General features: G+C 34.6%; 1 protein-coding gene across 2 annotated transcripts in view; it reads left to right on the forward strand.

Moving 5' to 3' along the window:
- Nucleotides 1-24221, forward strand: part of GARNL3 (GTPase activating Rap/RanGAP domain like 3) — a 233839-nt gene that overhangs the window by 52001 nt on the left and 157617 nt on the right. For both annotated transcript variants that reach the window (XM_051979671.1, XM_051979670.1), the window contains one exon: nucleotides 20314-20378. In XM_051979671.1, coding sequence (XP_051835631.1) covers nucleotides 20314-20378 — 65 coding nt within the window. The remainder of the gene's footprint in view (nucleotides 1-20313; nucleotides 20379-24221) is intronic.

Here is a 24221-nt window from a genome sequence, read left to right on the forward strand (position 1 = left end):
GTTCTGCAAACATATATTGTATCTAGGATATACTGTGACATATTTAACATGTATAAGACTGCTTGCCATCTAGGGGTGGGGGTGGAGGGAGGGAGGGGAAAAATCAGAACAGAAGCGAGTGCAAGGGATAATGTTGTAAAAAAAAATTATCCTGGCATGGGTTCTGTCAATAAAAAGTTATTATAAAATAAAATTTTTTAAAAAAGGAATACATATCTCTCTTAGATTCAATTGAAAATACCTATACACAAACTGTACAATTACTAGAAGAGAAAGAGCAGGGAAAAGGAGGTAGAATACAAATTAAATTGGGCTCATCTTCCACTTTTCTATTTAATTTGGGGTAAAGGAAGACTGGAAACAAAGCCAAAAAGCTGCTTCCTTATGGACTAGAAGGCAGCTCCTAGAATTGACTTTTTGTCACACATCAGAAGAAAAGAGAGATTGGAAGAGAAGTCAAGAACCAAATTGTAAAAACCTTACCTAATACTCCCAATCAAATCAGATCTCATGCTGTTAGTCATGTGCCCCACAGTTATGACCCAAAGTTATGCCTCTGCTCCACTTTAAAACTGATAGTGCCTTTTCTTGCCAGCTCAGCTGCTAGAGGGATATAGTTTGGATGAAGTGAAGTCTGACAGCATTATATGAATAGAATATCACTTCTTTCAGTCCAAGTCCATTTGACTCAGTGGAAGTCATATTGTTTAATCAAGAAGGTCATATTCCTTTTGAACATGGTAATTCATTCCCTAATTCCCATGATTCCTTAGGGGACCATTACTTTATTGACTAGAGTTTGGTAAAGGAAGGTCAGGTACTTCTACCAATCCTTCTCCATAGTTGCAGAATAGCAGAAAGGTAAAGTAATGTGTCCCACCACTAGTATAAAGGGGTATCAAGTGTTGCTCTTAAGTCCAGTCCTCTTTTGTTTGTGCCATACAATGAATTCATGCCATACTGACATATTCACTAATTAACCTAAACTATAGTACACATTATTTTCAGCAGGTAGACCAAAATATGAAATTTAAGTACTAAAATATTCCATGTAAATAAATATTTGTATTTATGGTATTGTTAAGATGGTACAATACCCTTTTCTTCCTTCTGCCTATTTTCCCTGTGTCTAGACTATCCCAGACTGAGAGGTCCTGATATTCTCCCATCTACTGGTTCTACTGGTAGCTTTCTCATGGTTACCACCAAGCTAGAGTTGAGAATATAGTGTATTTTTCAAGTCTTTGCTTGATTTTGCCCTCATAACTCTTAGTTTAGCCACTAGATGGCAGCACTAGGCCTTTTTTCAAAACAATCTCTCTCCCTTTAAAGTCAGCCAGAGCCTCAACCATTTGGATTCTTCCTTTTCCACTATTCTCTTTTAAGCGGTAATCCTGAGGACCTGACAACAAAACTGAATTATCACTATGATTGCTAAGTTTTTCTTTAGATCTAAAATTATCTACCCTATTTCCATGAAATATATTTCTAGGTAAAGTATTTGGAAGAATGTAAACTTCCTAAATCTCATGATTTATTCATTATTTGTCACTTTTATTGCTATCTGTATATATGTTATTCCCTCAAAAAACAAAAATTTTTTAAAAGGCACAACATTGGTGATATTTTGTCTTCTTTGTTCTACCTTTTCTCCATTGAGCACACTTTTTTGGGGGAACTGGTCACTTCTCTCTGGATGAGCTTTTCTTCAGAAGGGCAGCATGGCATTGTTGGTAGAGAATTGACCTGGCAATCAAGAAGATCCGGATTCAAGTTCTGCCTCTGATACATACTAACTGTGTGACCCTGCACAAGTCACTTAATCTCTCTGAGACTGTAAGTGTCAGAGATAGTACCAGCCTGCACTGGTAGATGAAATTACCTTTATCTGAGAATTCCCTGTATCAATGAAGTCATAAGTCTAGTCCGCATTTTTTCCTCCATTAGTGGTAGTATGGTATAATGGAAATAGCATTAAAATAGTCAATAAATATTTATTAAGCACATGCTGTATGGTAGGCACTATGCCAGGTGCCAGGGAAACAAAGAATGAAATAATCCCTATTCATAAGAAGTTTACATCTTTTTTTTATATTTTATTTTATTTTGTAATAACTTTATATTGACAGAATCCATGCCAGGGTAATTTTTTTCACAACATTATCCCTTGCACTCGCTTCTGTTCCGATTTTTCTCCTCCCTCCCTCCACCCCCTCCCCTAGATGGCAAGCAGTCCTATATATGTTAGATATGTTGCAGTATATCCTAGATAAAATATATGTTTGCAGAACCGAGCAGTTCTTTTGTTGCACAGGGAGAATTGGATTCAGAAGGTAAAAATAACCCGGGAAGAAAAACAAAAATGCAAATAGTTCACATTCGTTTCCCAGTGTTCTTTCTTTGGGTGTAGCTGCTTCTGTCCATCATTTATCAATTGAAATTGAGTCTTTGTCAAAGAAATCCACTTCCATCAGAATACATCCTCATACAATATAGTTGTCGAAGTGTAAAGTGATCTCCTGGTTCTGCTCATTTCACTTAGTATCAGTTCATGTAAGTCTCTCCAAGCCTCTCTGTATTCATCCTGCTGGTCATTTCTTACAGAACAATAACATTCATATACCACAATTTACCCAGCCATTCTCCAATTGATGGGCATCCATTCAATTTCCAGTTTCTAGCCACTACAAACAGGGCTGCCACAAACAGTGTATTTTAGTACATACAGGTCCCTTTTCCTTCTTTAGTATTTCTTTGGGATATAAGCCCAATAGAAACACTGCTGGATCAAAGGGTATGCACAATTTGGTAACTTTTTTGGGCATAATTCCAGATTGCTCTCCAGAATGGTTGGATTCGTTCACAGTTCCACCAACAATGCATCAGTGTCCCAGTTTTCCCGCATCCCCTCCAACATTCATCATTATTTTTTCCTGTCATCTTAGCCAATCTGACAAGTGTGTAGTGGTATCTCAGAGTTGTCTTAATTTGCATTTCTCTGATCAATAATGATTTGGAACACTCTTTCATATGAGTGATAATAGTTTCAATTTCATCATCTGAAAATTGTTTGTTCATATCCTTTGACCATTTATCAATTGGAGAATGACTTGATTTCTTATAAATTTGAGTCAGCTCTCTATATATTTTGGAAATGAGGCCTTTATCAGAACCTTTAACTGTGAAGATGTTTTCCCAGTTTGTTGCTTCCCTTCTAATCTTGTTTGCATTAGTTTTGTTTGTACAAAGCCTTTTAATTTGATATAATCAAAATTTTCTATTTTGTGATCGGTAATAGTCTCTAGTTCATCTTTGGTCACAAATTACTTTCTCCTCCACAAGTCTGAGAGATAAACTATCCTATGTTCCTCCAATTTATTTATAATCTCATTCTTTATGCCTAAGTCATTGACCCATTTCGATCTTATCTTGGTATATGGCGTTAAGTGTGGGTCCATGCCTAATTTCTGCCATACTAATTTCCAGTTATCCCAGCAGTTTTTATCGAATAATGAATTCTTATCCCAAAAGTTAGGATCTTTGGGTTTGTCAAACACTAGATAGCTATAGTTGACTATTCTGTCTTGTGAACCTAACCTTTTCCACTGATCAACTAATCTATTTCTTAGCCAATACCAAATGGTTTTGGTGACTGCTGCTTTATAATATAATTTTAGATCAGGTACAGCTAGGCCACCTTCATTTGATTTTTTTTTTCATTAATTCCCTTGAGAGTCTCGACTTTTTATTGTTCCATATGAATTTTGTTGTTATTTTTTCTAGATCATTAAAATATTTTCTTGGAAGTCTTATTGGTATAGCACTAAATAAATAGGTTAGTTTAGGGAGTATTGTCATCTTTATTATATTCGCTCGGCCTATCCAAGAGCACTTAATTCTTTTCCAATTATTTAAGTCTGACTTTATTTGTGTGGAAACTTTTTTGTAATTTTGTTCATATAATTCCTGACTTTCCTTTGGTAGATAGATTCCCAAATATTTTATGCTATCAACAGTTATTCTGAATGGAATTTCTCTTTGTATCTCTTGCTGTTGGATTTTGTTGGTGATGTATAAAAATGCTGAGGATTTATGGGGATTTATTTTGTATCCAGCTACTTTGCTAAAATTGTGAATTATTTCTAATAGCTTTTTAGTAGAATCTCTGGGGTTCTCTAGGTATACCATCATATCATCTGCAAAGAGTGATAGTTTGGTTTCCTCATTGCCCATTCTAATTCCTTTAATATCTTTCTCGACTCTTATTGCAGAGGCTAGTGTTTCTAATACGATATTGAATAATAATGGTGATAGTGGGCAACCTTGCTTCACTCCAGATCTTACTGGGAAGGATTCCAGTTTTTCCCCATTGCATATGATGCTTACGGATGGTTTTAAATATATGCTCCTGACTATTTTAAAGAAAAGTCCATTTATTCCTATGCTCTCAAGTGTTTTTATTAGGAATGGATGTTGAATTTTATCAAATGCTTTTTCTGCATCTATTGAGATGATCATATGGTTTTTGTTTGGTTGGTTATTGATATAGTCAATTATGCTAATAGTTTTCCTAATCTTGAACCAGCCCTGCATTCCTGGTATAAATCCTACTTGGTCATAGTGTATTATCCTGGGGATGATTTTCTGTAATCTTTTTGCTAATATTTTATTTAAGATTTTAGCATCAATATTCATTAGGGAGATTGGTCTATAATTTTCTTTCTCTGTTTTCAACCTACCTGGTTTAGGTATCAGTACCATGTCTGTGTCATAAAAGGAGTTTGGTAGGACTCCTTCAATCCCTATTTTTTCAAATAGTTTATTTAGCATTGGAGTTAATTGTTCTTTAAATGTTTGATAGAATTCACATGTAAATCCATCTGGTCCTGGGGATTTTTTCTTAGGGAGTTGGTTGATAGTTTGTTCTATTTCTTTTTCTGAGATGGAACTGTTTAGGATATTTACTTCTTCCTCTGTTAGTTTGGGCAAACTATATTTTTGGAGGTATTCTTCTATTTCATTTAAGTTGTCAAATTTATTGGCATAAAGTTGGGCAAAGTAACTCCTAATTATTGCTCTAATTTCCTCTTCATTAGTGGCGAGTTCTCCCTTTTCATTTTTAAGACTAACAATTTGATTTTCCTCTTTCCTTTTTTTAATCAGATTTACTAAGGGTTTGTCTATTTTATTGGTTTTTTCATAGAACCAACTCTTAGTTTTATTAATTAATTCAATAGTTTTTTTACTTTCAATTTTATTGATCTCTCCTTTTATTTTTAGAATTTCAAGTTTAGTATTTGACTGGGGGTTTTTAATTTGTTCCTTTTCTAGCATTTTTAGTTGGAAGCCCAATTCATTGAGCTTCTCTTTCTCTATTTTATCCAAATAGGCCTCTAGAGATATGAAATTTCCCCTTATTACCGCTTTGGCTGTATCCCATACATTTTGGTATGATGTCTCATTATTATCGTTTTCTTGAGTGAAATTATTAATTATGTCTATGATTTGCTGTTTCACCCAATCATTCTTTAGTATAAGATTATTTAGTTTCCAATTATTTTTTGGTCTACTTTCCCCTGGCTTTTTGTTGAATGTAATTTTCATTGCATCGTGGTCTGAAAAGGATGCATTTACTATTTCTGCCTTACTGCATTTGAATTTGAGGTTTTTATGTCCTAATATATGGTCAATTTTTGTATAGGTTCCATGAACTGCTGAAAAGAAAGTGTACTCCTTTCTGTCTCCATTACATTTTCTCCAGAAAAAGTTTACATCCTAATGGAAAAAAGTACTTGTATAAATATATGCAGCATGAATAGAAAATAAATACAAACATGTAAAAAAACAGTTAAATACAAGATAATTTGGAAGAGAGAACATTAGCAGAGGGAAGATCCACTTTATTCAGATGTTATTTGAGCTATCCTGAAGAAATAGAAGGACTCTGAGATGGAATTAAAAAGAAAGTACTTTGCAGGCATCTGGGATGATTAATGAAAAGGCACATAATTAAGAAGTAGAATATAGTGTGTTGGGAAAAGTGGGAAGGTCCATTTGGTTTCAACAAAAGGAGGGGGGATAAAATACTAAAGCTGGAAAAATAAGTTAGTACCAGGTTCTGAAGATCATTAACTTTAGTTAATTAACACGGATATACATATATGTGTATACATAGCATACATGTATGTGTCTTTGTATGTTTATATATGTGTGTATAGATATATATCTTAGATATATATGTATGTTTACATATATATCCATGGATAGTGAAGTGGTAATGAGGAATGGTAAGATGGAGAACCAGGAACAAACAATGTTTTATAAGGAAGAAACCAATAAATAAGGAGAAGATGACAGAGAGAGAGAGAGAGAGAGAGAGAGAGAGAGAGAGAGAGAGAGAGATGAAGGATACTGTCTATTGGAGAATATAGAAGGGTTGGGTAGTGCATCAAGCACTCATGTGTATGATTTTAGTAAGGAGAAAGGCTACCTCTTTGTCAGAGACTAGTGGAAAGGAAGAGATGGTGGCAGATAATGTCGAGATTTTAAGATAAAGAGAATGGGATAAGTGAGAGCTCAAGTCAAATGACCTCTACTTTCTTTTTTCTTTTTTTGGGGGGGGATGGGGAGGGAATACAATTATATATAGTTATTTTTTCCAACATTCATTTTTGTAATTTTTTTGTTTATGATTTTTCCCTCCTTCCCTTACCTCCCCCTTCCCCAAGACAGCAAGCAGTCTGATATAGGTTAAACATGTGCAATTCTTTTAAACATATTTCTATATTTGTCATGTTTTACAAGAAAAATCAGACCAAAATGGGGAAAACACAAGAAAGAAAAAGCAAACAAACAAACAATGTTGGAATGCACAGGAGAGCCAAAACGAAAAAGGTAAAAATACTGTGCTTCGATTCACACTCAGTCTCCATAGCTGTCTCTCAATGAAGATGGCATTTTTCATCCCAAATCTATTGGAATTGATATGACCTCCATTTTCTCAAAAAAGTAAACAATGAGATGGTCCTAAGCTGTGAGAGGGGGAAGAGAAGGTATGGGAGGCTCAAGCAAGAATAAGAGGATTCGATATGGTTCCTTGTGAAGAATAAGAGGGAATCAATTAGGAAATCTGTTGTTGTGCTAAGGGTCCAGTTGAGGTTGAATAATATGAATTTGTGAGAATCAGCAAAAATCTTAGATTTCTTCCAAATGAATTTAGTATCTTGTAAGTGGAATGGAAGAAGCAGATGGGAGAAGTGATATAGAGCTGAAGTTTGACAAGAGATAGGTAGCAATAGGACAAGAGGGAAAAGGAATCAAAATAGAGAATGGTACAGAATTGAAGTATTTAATTTTAGGGTTAAGATTTTAGAGGAAAGAATATGAAAACAGAGTTGGGTAACGACTTGATAAAGTACCCAAAGGTAGTAGGACTATAGATCAAAGAATAAGCTTCAGAAAGATTAAGAATAGAGAGAGATAGAATGATAAGCAGGATGTTAATCTTTAATTAGGGAAGAGGAATACTAATGGAGTATGGTGAGATCTAGTATGCCCAACCCCTTCTATGTGTGATTGAGTGAAAGAGTAGGTCATGTAATTTAAAGAAACTGAGGAAATAGGAGGTGAATGAGTTTGGGGAAACATCTGTGTGAATATTAAAGTCCCTTAATATAAAGGAGTTGGGAAGAGAGAGGATGGATGGTAAGCCAAGTGCTGACTTTCTCCCAAAAAAAAAAAAAAAGGAAAATTGTGATGTTCTCTACTTTTTTATAATATATGATGGTTCTCTGGGAGCAGGTTTCTTGGGGAGGTTCGGAGGCAGCCTTAGTTTCAGTTCAAAGTAATAATCACTTCAAATACAGTCAGCTTATAAAATCCAAACGTTTATTTTCTCCTTCCTTCCTTCATCAAGTTCTGCCCGACTGAAGTCTCTAGCTTGTCAATCTCCCGAACTGAATTCACTTGAGCTTTCTTTGGTTCCGAGAGCGCTTGTTGCTAGTCTTTTGCCTCTGCCAGCTTCTGCCTCTAACTCAACTCCAACTCCTGGCAATCTTCCGGACTGACTGAAGCTCTTTTTATGCTCTTTTAGAGGTGTAAACTCAAAGATTGACTCCTCCTCTGAGAGTAGGAATATCAGAGGTGTGAATTTGGAAATCTCATACTAAATCCTGAAATCTCCCAAAGGTGTGAATTAATGTGTGAGCTAATGTGTGAACTCTCAAAGGTGTTAACTTAAGCATTGTTTCTATCAATACTAGTGATTTAACACCTTGTAAGGATTTGCTCTAATGTGTGAACCAATAAGCATTGTATCAGTTCCATTGAGTTAACACTAGGATTCTAACAGAAAATGGTCTGGCATTTGGATTAGAGATTCAAATTTACTTGCAACTTCCTATATGCCCTTGAACAAGTTATTTAATTTTTTTCTCAAACTCAATTTCCTTATCTATAAAAAGAAGAGCTTAAACTAAAAATATTCTTCTAAAGACCCGTAATCTGTTATATGAGACTTTGAGTACTGAAGGGTGAATCCAGTTTAATCTTTATTTAAAGATTTTTATTCTTTTTGGTCTTTGTGAACTGTCCCAGGTCTGGGTATGTTAAAACCCTGATTAACTCATAAAACAAGGTCTTTCAGGGTATGAAGTTTCAATTAGAGGCTGACAGGGCTTCAACAGAATATTAGTGAACCATGGGCTGTATAGAATGGGGCTCCAAAATTACAGAATCACAGGATTTGAGAATTGGAAGGAACTTCAGAGGCCATTGACTCCAGCCTTACACAAAGCACTCCCTCCTTCGGTCTGCCAAACAAGTGGTTGTCCAGCATTTGCATAAAGATTTCCAAGGATAGTAGAACACATCACCTTTTAAAGTGACCAAATCTGATTCTGATCTCCTCTAATTGGTAGGAGGGTTTTAATAACATCAAGTCTAAATATACCTTTTTGTAACTTCCATCCATTGCTTCTGATTTTCCTGATTCTTCCTTCTTGGGACAAATAGAATAACTTTAATTTTTCTTCCTCTTGGTCCTTCACATATTTTCTTTTATTTCTTAGCTTTTAAGATTTCTATCCTGTCCACCCTGAATCTTTTCTTCTTCAAGCTAAACATGTCCATTTCCTCCAAATATTTCATATAACATGAACTCAGTGCCTTTCACTATCTTGTTTTGACTCAGATTACTTAAACTGTGGTACTCAGAACTATACATGATATTCCAGGTGAAGTCTGATGTCTCTCTTAATGGAGTTTATTGTGAACTGAGATTGACAAAGACCAACTCTCTGGTAGTTTAGGTCTGAAATTTAACCTCATCATCTATCAGGAGAAGGTTGATTTGTCCATGAAAGGCAAGGAATATTCAGGACAGGAAAGGAATGTTCACTCAAAATATAGCTCTGAGTACTACTCTTTTTAAAATGATGTTGATCATCCTGTTAGTCTAAGGACAAAAACATAAGGAGAAGCCCAAGTGACCGGGAAATCATAGCTATGGTCTGAGTTGTAATGTCCTGAGCCAACTAAATTTGGAGGGTGTTTGCAATATCTTTTAAGGAAAAACAAACTTGACTTGCATGTGTGCATATTGAGGGAATGGGGAAGGGCAATGGTCTGGGAAGCCTTAGGATATTACTTTAACCACATAACTGAAGATCACATTATTGTTTTTGGTTGCACATCACATTACTAACTCATGTTGAACTTTTAATCCACCAAAACCTCCAGATCTTTTTTTCAGAGAAAGTCTATTTTTTAAAAAATATTCTTAATTTACTTTTATTTTTAAATCTAAATTTTCTCCTTCCCACCCATTGAGAAAGCAAAAGCAAAAAGCAGAAATAAAACAAATTTAATTACAAGAGTAACTACTTTCTGATCATATTTCCACTTTATTATATTATGAAGCAGATTTTTTTGGTACCCAAATGTTAGACTTTATCCTATTGCATTCCATATTATTTGATTTGACTCAAAGTTCTAACCTGTAAGGTTCTTTTTAATTCTGACTATCCAGGGCACTTTCATGTCCCCTGTCTCCCAAAGCTTGGTATTATCTGCAAATTTGATGATCCTGCTATTTCTACTTTTATCTGAAATCATTGATAAAATTGTTTTAAAAATACAGGGCCAAGCATAGATCCTGTAGCACTATACTGTAAAGATACTTTATCTCATATTATTGAATTATTAACAGCTATTCTTTGAATCTAGTTATTCAACTAGGCCAAATGTACGTTCTTTATAAAAATAATATATCTTAGTAAAAGTTTTTCTTAAAAATCTAGCTAAACTATATCTCCATCATTTTTCTTCATGTTCTAGTTTTCTAATCCTTTCAAAAAAAGGAAATCAAGTTAGTTTGGTATGACCTGATAGTAGTAGGAAAAAGGAAGGAAAAGAATAGAAACGATCAAAGAAAGCAGCAAGAAATGAAATTGTGCAGAATGGACATGATCAGCTGCTGAGAAGAGCATCTGGAGACCAGGATGGTGTGTGGGAATACCTAAAATAAAACCCTTACTATGTAAGCTGGGAAGTTTCAAAGTAGATTCATGGGAAACACATCCCTAGAAAAGTTCTTAATGAGAGAGTTTACTGAGATTGTGATAGAAACAAAGCAATATAGTATAACAACAACAAAATAATTATTATTATAAAAATAATAGATAACATTTTTATAACATCCACTGTGTGCCCAACTTTACTGTGTGCTGAGTACTTTACAAATATTAACTCAATTGATCCTCACAACAACCTTGTACTGTTGTGTACATGTAATAGCATGTGCTATTATTATCCCCATTTTACAGATGAGCAAACTTTGGCAGGTAAAGTTGAAATAATGTGCCCACGATCGCATAGCTAATAAATGTCTGAGGTCAGATTTGAACTCAGGTTTTCCTGATTCCAGGCTTGGTATTAATATCCACTTTGCCACCAAGCTTCTTAGGAGTGAAGAGAATAATGAATTCATATAGTGATTGAAGGGCTACTATTGGTATGTAAAAAGACTGAGGTTAGAATCTTGGATCTTACATTTGCTAGTAGTTTCATGCCATTTATGTGAACATCAGTTTTTTTCCATCTCTAAAATAGGTCTAATATTTGTCTCACACACCAAGCCTGTTGTGAGGAAAGAGCTATAGAATGTGAATTTTTATAATTATTATTGTTATGATAATTGTCACTTACACAGTTGTGTAGTTAAAGACACTTGTGTCTGTCTTTTGCAGGTGATTTCGTGTTCCTTTTTCTTTGCTGTTTGTGTACAAGATTCTGTTTCTGCTCAAGGTTCTGTTCAGGGTCTAATATAGATGTTCTTCAGGGATTCTGAGTAGATGTTTCTAATTTTAAAAAATCTTATCTCCCTTGCCCTCAGTGAGCTGCTCCCAAGGAATTGGGAGCTCTCTACCTTTTTAACAGTACTAATTCTTTTCAATTTTTATTCATTCAAATGTTGTAATCGTGAGATATTCTATAACAAATTTACCTGTTCACTGTGTAAAGTATTAGAGGCAATATATACATATGTGTGCATGTTTTTAAGTCAAATCTTCATTTCAATCACATTTTAAGTGGTACTTAAAACAAGTTTAATATTCTTTTAAAAAATTAATTTGTCTTCCATTGCCCCCTCCAACTGATTGAATATTAAAATAACGACCAAAATAAAGCCCTTACTACATAGCTGCATAATTCTGCAAAACAAATTCCTACACTGACCTGTTTAAAATACATGTGACTTTCTGAATTTTAAATTTATCATCTTTCAGATGAGTGGTATGTTTCATCTTCAATATTTTGGTCTCGTGCTTTATCATTGTTGATCAGAGTTCTAAAGTTTTTGAAACTTGTTTTTCTCTATATTATCATTATATAAATATCTCCTAATTCTTCTTACTTGGCTCTTCCCTAGTTCATAAAAGTCTTCTCAGTTTCCTCTAAAACTGTTGTAGAGTATTCTAACATAAAGATATAGAATTATACAGCTGGTTTCATGATATTGATTGAATACTCACTTTTTTGAAAAGCAATTGGAGGTGGGAGGGGAAAGTGATTTATCTAAAATAATCCTACTCAGAACTGAGATCATTTTATATAATAACAACATTGTAAAGAAATCAACTTTTATAAACTTAAGAATTCTTATCAACAAAATGACCAACTACAATTCCAAAGGAAGTTGTAAAGAAACATGTTTCTCACCTTCTGAAAGAGATGTAATGGACTGAGGATAAAGATGGAGACTTTTTTTTAAACATGGCCTGTGCCAATGCTTGACTATGCATATTTGTTACAAGTTTGTTCCTTTTTTTAATGAGGGGTGGAATTGGAGATGAGAAAAGAATTTTTTGGCTAATTTAAAAAGATTAATTTTTTTAAGTAAAGAAAAAATGTCCTATTCAGCTGATAGCAGAATTGTTGACATATGAGCCAAGATCAAGAAACAGACCAATGAGTAGAAGATCTGAAAGTCTGGACAGAGGTGGGATGGCTAAAGAAGAGAGAGAGGGAAAAATCAGGAATCACAGTGGGATATTAAAAGGAGCTAGAGAGTAACAAGATATGGAGTTTATGTAAGGCTGATATAATGCACAGCACCAGCTCAAACTAGAACAAGAATTATTTCTATTTGACATACTCATTCAGGGTATAGTCTCATATGTTATCAGTTCATGTAAGTCTTTCTAAGTTTTTCTGAGATCAGTCTGCTCATAATTTCTTATAGCACAATAGTATTCCATCATTATTACATAATTACATACCACAATTTGTTCAGCCATTTCCTAACTAATGGTTATCACCTCCATTTCTAATTTTTTGCCACCAGAAAAGAGCTATTATAAATATTCCTGTACATATAAGTCCATTGCCTTTTTAGTTTTTATCTCTTTTTGGATACAGACTTAATAGTGGTATTACTGGGTCAAAAGATATGCAGGGTTTTTATAGCCCTTTGGGCATAAGTCCAAATTGGTCTACAGAGTGGTTGAATCAGTTCACAATTCCACTAACAGTGTTTCATTTCTCCCACATCCCCTCAAACATTTTTCATTTTTTCTTTTTTGTCCTATTAGCCAATATAATAGATGTAAGGTAGTATCTCAGAATTGTTTTATATTTGTACAATCAGTAGTGATTTAGAGCATTTTTATATGACTTTCATATGATTACTTTATCTGAAAACTTCACATCTTTTGATTATTTACCAATTGGAAAATAGCCTTTTCAATTTCCTTTTTATTTTTTAAAAATATTTTTGCCTAATATTGAAAATAAAATTCATTGTTAAGAGATAAAGAATTGGGACCAATGTAGTCAATTAGAAGAATATGCCACAGGCACTTAAGGAAGTTTCAAAAGGAACATTCCAAAAAATATTTTGAGCAGTGACAGTATCATTATAATAAATGTATTATCTAATTATTTTATGCATGGTGTGCTAGACTTAACGTGGTATGATTGAGCTTATGTCATATCCTCTTTCTGAACCTCATTTTACTCATTTACAAAATGAAGGAATTAGTCTGATTGCTGAGATCCCTTCTAGCTCTAAATCCTTTGATCCTAACAAAATATATAATTGTATATATTCCTGTATGTTGTTTTTAAAATTGTAAAATAAAATCTTAAGTTTATTATTATCCTCATATAAATTAATTTCTTCTTGGAATCATAAAGACTTTTGCCAATGTTTAGTCTCATTGATTGGGGCATTTTTTCATGGCTTAATGGAATGATAGGGCTAACAAAGTTAAATTACATCTCACTTCATCGTTTCAGTTGGTTTACCTCTTTAATCTTCAGTTTTTTGTTGTTTAGTCCTTTTAGCCATGTTCAACGGGCCTTGACCTGACCCTTTATGATTCTTTTTGGGGTTTCCTTGACAAAAATGCTAAAGTGTTTTGCCATTTCCTTTTAAATTTACTTATCTGTTAAATAAAGACAATAATACTTGCACTGCATATCTCACATGGGTGAGTGATATGAGGATCAAATAAGGAATATATTTTGAAACCAGAAAATTATATGTAAGTATAAGCTAGTTTAATTATTGGAGGAATTTAATGAAAAAGGGCATTTTAAAATGCAAAGGAACTACATAAGAAAAAGATGTTTTGAAAAGCATAGACTGATGATACATCTGCATGCCTTCTGGGCAATATATATTCTTTTTTCACTTAAAAGCAGATGTAGTCATATGTAATTCATCTTATTAAGAACTCTTCACTGAATTCCTGCCTTTCTATCCTCAGTCTCTGTTTAGGAGATCTTCTTTAACTTCAAACTCACCAAGATCCTTAGAATTGGAAGTTACTAGATGATTTCTGAGGTCTCAATCCAGCTCTAAAACTATAATCCTATGATTCTCTGACCTTTGGCAAGTATCTAATTTATGCCTTAATACTGATAGGGTGTTTTTGAATTTATTCATTTGTTGCATCTGTGATAAGATCTTTATAATCTTAATGTATGTAGGGGAGACTGATCCTTTGTTGAAGGAAATTGTTTAAGGCTACATTTTTCTCCACTATGTTGAACTTAAAAATTTCCACTAAAACAGCCTCCTAGCAAATAGATCTTAACTGGTAGAATCATTAAAGCATTCTTTCAATAACCATTCTTTCTTCTGAATGCATAATTATATAGCCAATCACACTAGTGAGTAACCATCCCCTTATTACTAGAATTATCTTTTCAAAATTTTTAATCATCAGAAAAGACTTATGTGAACTGATACTGAGTGAAGTGAGCAGAACCAAGAAAATATTATACATAGTTACGGCAATTAGTAGCCCTTTTTGTAGTGGCAAGGAATTGTAAATTGAGTGCATGCCAGTCAGTTGGGACGTGGTTGAACAAGTTAAGATATAGGAATGTAATGGAATATTGTTGATCTGTAAGGAATGATGAGCAGGCTGATTTCAGAAAAGCCTGGAAAGATTTACATGATTTGATGCTGAGTGAATTGAGCAGAACCAAGAGAACATTCTACACAGCAGCAACAAGATTATATGATGATCAACTGTGATGGGCTTGGCCCTTTTCAACAATGTGATGATTCAAGACAATGCCAATAGATTTGTTATGGAAAATCCACATCCAGAGAGAGAACTGCGGAGACTGAATGTGGATTGAAGCATAGTGTTTTCACTGTTTTATGGTGGTTGTTTGCTTTGTTTTTCTTTCTTGTGTTTTTTTTTTCCCTTTTGATCTGATTTTTCTTGAACAACATGATAAATATGGAAATATGCTTAAAAGAATTGCACATATTTAATCTATATGAGATTGCTTACTTTCTTGGGGAGAGAAGAGGGAAGACAAGAAGGAAGAAAAATTTGTAAATACCCTTATAAGTAACTGGAAAATACTATTAAGCAGGAAAAATTTTATTCATATCTTTTATTTTATATGCCAAAATCTCTCTCCTTTTTTTTCCTCTTTTTTTTGAAGAGATCTATCCTATATAACAAATAATATTTTTATTTATTTAAATTTTTTATTTCTCTAAAGAGTACTTTATAATTGAATCTATATAAGGAATTTTTGTGTTTTGGGATACTGATTCCATCATTATAATTTTATTTCATATATTTATTGTTTATATTATTTGTTCTTTGATTATTCATTTCTTAGGATTTTATTGTTAGTCTCCATCTAGGTCTCTGTCTTTGGTTTGTGCTTCCTGAATTGATTAATCTACTTATGTTTTATGGTCAATAAAAGATGTATTTACTATTTCTGTTTTTTTATAAATTGTTTGCAACATTTCTTTGCCTTAATAGAATCCATTTTTTAAAAAAGTATCATGAGGTACTGAGAAATAAGAAGTTCCCGTTTCCCAAATATTTGTTGAATCCATTTTTTTCTCCTTTGTTTTACTTAATGTTAGAATTGTCTAATACTGAAAGTGAGGTGTTCAAATCTACCATTATTATAATTATTGCTTTCTGGGTGTTCTTGAAATTCAGTTAACTTTTACCTTTATGAATTTAGATTGTAAGACATTTGGAGAATATAAACTTAGTACTAATAATGGATTTATTATCTGGTTCCTTTCAACATTATATAATCTCTTTATTTTTCTCTTTTGATATTGTGAATTTTTGCTTTATCCAATAATATGGATTCTTTTGATATCATCTGCATTTTAAGTCATGCAAATTCCTCTGACAGCATATAATTTAAAACAAACTGAAAGAGGGTGAGGGAATGAGGGGAAGCTCGAGTATTTCTTCAAGTGGAATTTCTGGAAAGGAACATCCCAATTCTCCAGACTTCTCTATCTCCACCCACCAGTTTTCTAACTCTGGGATAATAATGATGATGATAGATAGATAGTATTTATAGAGTGATTTAAGGTTTACAAAGCACTTTGCATATATCATCTCATTTAATCCTCACAATAACTCTGTGAGATAAATATTATTATTATCCCCATTTTGTAGATGAAGAAACTAAGGCACAGAGTGGTTAAGTGACTTGTCCAGGGTAACACAGCAGGAAAGCATTAGAGGCAATATTTGAATTCATATCTTCTGACTCCAAATCCAGTACTCTATCCATGGCTCCATCTAACTACCTTAGTTACCTCTCTACTCTGATTAGTGACTGCCTCTCCAAAACCTCCATTTAAGAAAGTGTCCAAGCCAGCTCCACTCCCAACTCCTAATTATTTAAATAATTCTAGGAACTGGCACTGGTAGTAGAGAATATAAAATCCTATTTGACAGTCAAAGCCCTTCATAACCTGGCTCCTTTCTGTCTTTCTAGTCTTTTTATAACTTTCTTCTTCCAGAATACTCTCCCACCTCATACTCTGTGTTTTGATGACACTAACCTTCTCTTTATCTCCCCAGTTCTATTCATTCTTGCTGGCTTTCCATGATACCTGAAATTCTTTCCCTCCTGATCTCCACCTCCTGGCTTTCTTCAAGTCACCATTAAAATCACAGCTTCTGCAAAATTACCTTTAATGCTACTGTCTTCCCTCAAAAGTATTTATATGGCATGGTGGAAAAAGTACTAAGGCTAGAGTTAGGAAGACCTGAATTCAGATCAGACATTAAGTACTTACTAGCTTATAATTCTGGGCCCAAGTCATTTAACCTCTATTTGCCTTATTCTTCCAACTGTAAAATGGGGCTAAACATGGCAACCATCTCCCAAGGTTATTTTAAAGCTCAAGTGAGATAATATTTGTAAGTCACTTAGCACAATACCTGAAACATCATAAGCACTTAGTAATTGCTTGTTTCCTTCCTTCCTTATTTGTTTTATCTAGTTTATCATATATATATACATATATATACATTGTTTGCATGTTGTATCCCCCCATTTAGACTGTGAATTCCTTGAAAGCAAGAATGTTTGCCTTTCTTTGTATCTCTGGTATTTAGCATAGCAGGTGCTTTATAAATACTTGTTGACTTGACTTAAGAGTTTGGCTGTAAAAAATAGAGAACTATGGGATAGTAGAGTAGAGTGAAGAATTTTTTTGGATGGGGAAGAGTTGGTGATGCTTGTAGAGAGCTGGGAAGGAACCAGTAGAGATGGGGAGTATAAAATGAGAGCCATAAATGTTGAGAGATTGTGGGTTTGAAGTGTTGTATAAGCTATTAGATGGTTGATGGGGTAATTCATTTGCTGAATGACTTTTTAATTCTTTTTTTTCTTTGTTCTAAGAGATGAATCTTTGAAGGTAGAGAGAACTATATTGGGGAATGTAGGTATGTAAAAACTAAAGGTACCAATAACATTTGATTTTTATTTAAATTAGAGAGCAGAGGGGATGATTGTGAAATAAGCTGCTAGAAGAGCCTTGAGGATTCAATAATATAAGCAGAAAATTTGATTTTGGTGAAAAGATGCATTATTGTCAGAGACTGAAGACAGTAAGGATGGATAATGATGTCAAGGTATTTTGAGATATAAAATAGAGGAAAAGAGTGAGCTTCTAGTGAATGGCATTACTTTTCTCAATAAAGTAAGAGGCACAAGGTCATCTGCTGAGAAAGGAGGTGGGAGTATTGTGGGAGGCTTAAAAAGAATTGAAAAATGGGAACAATATCTGTAAGGAGTTCATGGAGAATCAATTAAAAAAGAATAAAATGGCAAAAACACTGTTGAGATTAGATAACAAAAAGATTTAGTGGATTCAAGACGCTTGTATAGTCCAGCACTGTTCTGCATGCAAGATGTAAAAGTGGAAAAAGCAAATAATAAGATAACTCTGGGATGCTGTTTATTTAGCAAAGTCAAAGTGATGAAAGAGTTCACCAGTTATGAACATGTAAGACAATATACAGTTGAACTTGTTAAATAGGAGTTCAAAATTGGGACAGCCAAAATGGGAGTTATGGCCAGAGAAAGCACTGAGGGATGGAGAGATTAGAAGTTACAGTTTGGAGAAAGAAGTTTTAGAAGAGTGAGTCGCAGAGAAAATTGGAGGGAAAGGAGTTTAGAGTCAGACAAGATAATTCTTATCTTCCTAATTCCAGATCCAGCCCTCTAGCCACTTTGCTACCTAGCTGCCTAGGAGGATCCACTAAATGCTAGAGTCCTTCCTTCAGTTCTTTTAATCTCTCAAAAAATGCCAACTTAACTCTCAGGTTATCCATCTCCTCTCTGTCATCCTAGTTTAGACATGACTGAGCTTCAGAAGTCTATGCTAGTGAAGCACCAATGACTTGAGGGCTGGTAGATAATTCCCATCAAGATCTGGATGTGATGATGCATCTGAGCAGAACAATTTCAAAGGATAATAGATTGCCCATTGTTAATAGTACTGAGAAAGTCTACAAGTGGCAATGGGGAGCAAGAAGTATACCTGCTCCTCCTCCTGGCCCTGTGTTTCAAAGACCTTGACAAAAGATACCTTATCAGCATCTAAAAAAGAATGGTCAGAGATGCAATATATTCTTGGGAGAAATTGGGAGCCAAGTCTCTATGAATCCAAAATATGTAGAGTGAGGAGGAAAAGATCATCTCTAGAAGTGGAAACTCTTTAACAATAGAAAAGGCATGCTAGAGGAGAGAGAGAAAAGAAGATGGAGACTTGGGAAGGAAAAGGCTGAGTTGAGAGAGGAACAGAAACAAGGAGTAATGGCAGGAAAAGGACATTTTTCACACAAGTGTCCAGCGGTTATGTTATCAGTGGGATTAAAAAAGTCCAAAGGGTGAGTTTTTTAGGCTTTCTCAGGAAAAATATGATGATTCATAGGAAAAACTACTTGCATATTTGATCCCTGCTTGTGTGTGTGTGAGAAAGCTAGTTCTCTATCCCTCCCTTTCTCTACCTTTCTTCCTCCTTTTTTACTCCTTCCTTTCTTTCTTCCCTCCCTTCCTCCCTCTCTTTCTCTCCTTCTCCTTCCTTTCTTCCCTCCTCCCTCCTTCTTTTTCTCCTTCCCTCTCCCTCCTTCTCTCCCTCTCTCCCTTTCTTCTCTCTCTTTCTCTCCCTCTCCTCCTTCCCCACCCCCCCTCTTCCCTCTTCTATCCCTATGTTCCTCCCTCCCTTTCTCTCTCTGGTGCAAATATTTGCTTTTGGAATCATAAAAAGCCTTCTAATTCTTCTCTTCTATATAAGCATGAACCCCTTCTAAAAGAAACAAGAAGTCTTGGGCCATGATATCCTCAGTATCCTAAGGATTGCCCTCTCCTTCTACCCTCCCTATCACTTTCTTGTCTGTCTGTCTAACTCTCTCCTTCTCTCTTTCTCCCTAGCTCTCTCCTTGTATTTAAGAAATTGCTGGCAAAGAAATGAAAGTATGTTGAAATTTGGTGTTTCAGAACACACTTTTTTATTGTTGTTAAAATAAAAAAAAATAAGTGTGCAATATCCTAGGTAGTTAAAGTGTATGTTTTACATACATGTACACACACACATACAAACACCAGAATACATTTTATAATCAAGACCTGGGGAGTTTATTTTTAGAAATCTTTGGCAATAGGTCATTAGGTACCGCAAAAGGTTTAGACATTTTCTTGCTTTGTGTGATGGACACAAGAAATGAGGGATAGATTAGCTTCTTGTTAATTTACCTAAACTACCTAATGGTCTGATTAAAATGTCTGCCTTTGAAATCATAAAAGCATATGCCTTCTGGTTCTTTTCTTCCATATATGTATGCACCCTTTTGAAAAGAAATAACTCTTGAGCCATGGGATTCTGAATATATATTTCTATATTTCATTTCTCTCAGGCTCAGGCATTTAGAACTCCAGATAGCAAGGAAAGATTTTAAATGAGGAGCAACTAGTTTGGTTTCATCCTGTATTGGTGTTTTATCTTTACAGGGTACCCAGAAAATATGCCTCCCCTACAGTCCCACAAAGACACTCTCAGTGAAGTCTATTTTAAGGTGAGTGCTCACAATGAAAAAAAAAGTTACCAGAAGTTTTCAGTTTTTGTTTCTATTGTGTTTCTTATCCAGTGGTTTCTTATTCATATATTTTTCTCAGGCATCACTACCAGTATTTAGTAGTTCAGTTTGGAGTCAGTAGAAGCATCATTTTCAATGCTGTTTCCTATACTTATCTAATTGTGTGATATCCTCTTTAAATTATAGTTTTCAGATGAGAAAAATGGAAATGATTTCAATATTGATAATAATAGTAACAGCTAACATTTATATAGTGTTTTATGATTTACATGCTTTACATGTACATACATGTATTTATGTTAACTCATTTGACCCCTACAACAATCCAGTGAGGTAGGTACATTTTTATGCCTATTTTATAAATGATAAAATTGAAGCATAGAAAATGACTTGGAAGGTCACACAGCTATTAAGTGTCTGAGGCAAAATTTGAACTCAGATCTTACTGATTCCAACTTCCACATTCTATTCCCTTTAGTATCTACCAATTTAAAAATATTTAATTTAATACTTCCTTCATAGAATGGCTATGAGATCAAATGAGAGAATGTTTGTTTTTAAAACATTTTACAAACTTTACATATCTATATAAAAGTCAAACAGATAAAATAGTAGAATTCCAGGATTAAAAGGAATCTTAGAGAATCTTGTTGTACAATGATTTCAGTTACGTCTAACTCTTCATGACTCCTTTTGAGAGCTTTTTTGCCAAAGATAGTGGTTTGCCATTTTCCTTCCCCAATTCTTTTTACATATGAGGAAACTGAGGCAAACAAGGTTAAGTGACTTGCTCAAGGTCACACAACTAGGAAGCATCTGAGCCCAGATTTGAACAGAGGGAGTTGAGTCTTCTTGACTCTAAGCTCAGCACTCTATCCACTGTACCACCTAGCTGTATCCCTAGCAAGGGTCATCAGGTTCAGCCTTACCCAAAACATAAACCCCTTCTATAATATAAATTACAGGTCGTTATCAAGCCTCTTCAAGTTCAATCAAGATGATTTCTCTACTTGTTAAGGAATTGCATTCATTTTTCTTCTAATTCTAATTGATGGAAAGTTTTATCATTGTATTGAGCGAAAGATTACCTCCTATTATTCTTAGTTCTCCCTTTTTAGAACCAAACAGAATTAGTCTAATTTTTTTCTACATGAAATAATGTCAAATGTTTGAATGTATTTTTCATCTCATATTCCTCCTTTCAAGTCTTTCCTTTTCCAGTCTTAATATCCTCACTTCCTTCAGTTTATCCTTGTATGCCTTGTATGTAATTTCAAGTCTGCATATGAAATTGGTAATCTTTTTCTACAAAATTTATTAGTGTCCTGTCTAAAATGTGGCATCCAGAACTAAACATAATATTCACTATAGTCCCACATGCACAGAAAACAGCAGGATTATCACTTTTCTTTGTTTTAGAAATTAGACTTCTGTTACTAGAAACTGAAATAGTTCATTAACCTTTTTTGGCCACTGTATTATATTAATGATTCATTAAACTTGTAGTTAGATAAAGGTCTCAAGTCATGCTTCCAATTTCTTTATTCTCCAATTCATCCTTTCATAGAGCTGTCAAGGTGATATTCTTAAAACGAAGAGCTGATTGTGACACTTTCCTATTGAAAAATCTTGAATGATAGCATATTGCCCATAGGATAAAATACAATACTAAGTTTAGCATTTGCAGTTCTCCAAAAACTGACTCCAGCCTAACTTTCCAGACTTTCTCATATTTACATATTCTTCATTCAGTTGAAACTGGCTTGGTAGGTGATAGTTACTATCTGTGATATTTCATTACAACCTAACTTCCTCCTTTCCCTTGGCTTTATAACTTTGCACAGAAGGCTATTTCTTCCCTTTCTCTGACTTATAAAATTCTTATTTCCTTGAAAGTTAAACACAAGTGTCATCTCCTATAGGAAGTCTTTTCCATATCTTTCCAGTTCTTCCCATCTTGAAGTTATTTTTTATAACTTTTCATATATTTAGAATTTGTTTATCTGTGTACATATTCATTTGTCTTTAGGGACAAGTACAATTTTATTTTAACTTTTGTATCCCCAATGGTTAGTGTAGTACTGTGCATAGAGTAGATACTTTATTCAGGTATATTGAATTGAATTGAAATATTGTCAGATACATGTACTAATTTATTTTTCTTATTTATCTATGTAGTCTTGATTATTTAGATTACACATGATCTGAATGCTGGTTCTATCTTTATCATTTTTAACTATATAACCCCAGACAAATGATTCCCTGTCTCCGAGTCTCTGTTTTTGCCTTCTAGCAGCAAAGATAACCCAAGATATATGTCCTGTTGAACTCATGTCTCTGTAGCCAAAATCCTTGCTGCTGCTTGCCGGAATCTGGGGCACTTAACCAAGCAGAAGAGGTAAACTGTTGCCTTTGACCTTTTTAAGTCCAACTAGGATTATTGACATCAAGGCTAGTTCTCCTTGTAGGCTCTATTCATTGTTCAGACAGACCAGCACTGTTTGTTTCATACAAAAATAGCACAGATGGTAAATATCATCTATCAGGCCATTTCAGCTAAATGAAGAATATGTGAAGATGAGAAAATCTGGAAAGATAGGTTATGTAATGTTCTCATTTGTTTTTCTGAAAGTCTTGGGAGCAGCTTTCGTTTCAGTTGAGTAATCACCGCGAGAATAGCCAGGGATAAAGTCCAAATCCTTTATTATCTCCTTTATAATCTAGTTTCCTTTCCTTGGGCCCTGCTAGCTTTCTTAGAGGCCTTCTGGAGTCTTGGTTTCAGTAGGGGGAGCAGGAGGACAGACCAACGACCACAAGGCTGATGAAGATGGAATGAATCTCTCTGAATCCAAGGGTTTGTGCTTCAGCCTCCAGCCACCACAAAGGTGGAGGATGATGGAATGAATGTGTCTCTGGGTTCCTTCAGAGTGTGTGTCTGGTCCTTCTGAGTCTCTCTCCGAGCCCTTCTGAGTTTGTCTCTGGCTCTGATAGGCCTTGGTCTCAGTGGAGGAAGTGCAGGAGGCCAGGCTACCTTTCTTAGAGTTCCCACCTCCAGTCTGCTTGTCTTTGCTGGCTTTGACTGGCTGAGTTTGTCCAGTTTATATGCTCTCTTATAATTATATTATCATGGGTGTGAATCTTGTAGAACTATATTAAATATTAAGTACATGTACTAAACTAGAGAACTATTTAGCACCATACTAAACTAGATAACCATTGTCTTTACTAATTCCACAGACTTAACACCTTGTAAGAATCCTTGTTTCACATCCAGCCATTCTGGAGAGCAATTCGGAACTATGCTCAAAAAGTTATCAAACTGTGCATACCCTTTGATCCAGCAGTGTTTCTACTGGGCTTATATCCCAAAGAGAAACTAAAGAAAGGAAAGGGACCTGTATGTGCCAAAATGTTTGTGGCAGCCCTGTTTGTAGTGGCTAGAAGCTGGAAAATGATTGGATGCCCATTAATTGGAGAATGGTTGAGTAAATTGTGGTATATAAACATTATGGAATGTTATTGTTCTGTAAAGAATGACCAGCAGGATGAATACAGAGAGGACTGGCGAGACTTACACGAACTGATGCTAAGTGAAATGAGCAGAACCAGGAGATCCTTATATACTTCAACAACAATACTGTGTGAGGATGTATTCTGATGGAAGTGGATCTCTTCGATAAAGAGAGCTAATTCAGTTTCAATTGATCAAGGAGGGACAGAAGCAGCTACACTCAAAGAAGAAACACTGGGAAATGAATATAAACTGCTTGCATTTTTGTTTTTCTTCCCATGTTATTTATACCTTCTGAATCCAATTCTCCC

This window comes from Antechinus flavipes, chromosome 2 (assembly GCF_016432865.1).
Source record: "Antechinus flavipes isolate AdamAnt ecotype Samford, QLD, Australia chromosome 2, AdamAnt_v2, whole genome shotgun sequence".
Lineage (NCBI taxonomy): Eukaryota > Metazoa > Chordata > Mammalia > Dasyuromorphia > Dasyuridae > Antechinus > Antechinus flavipes.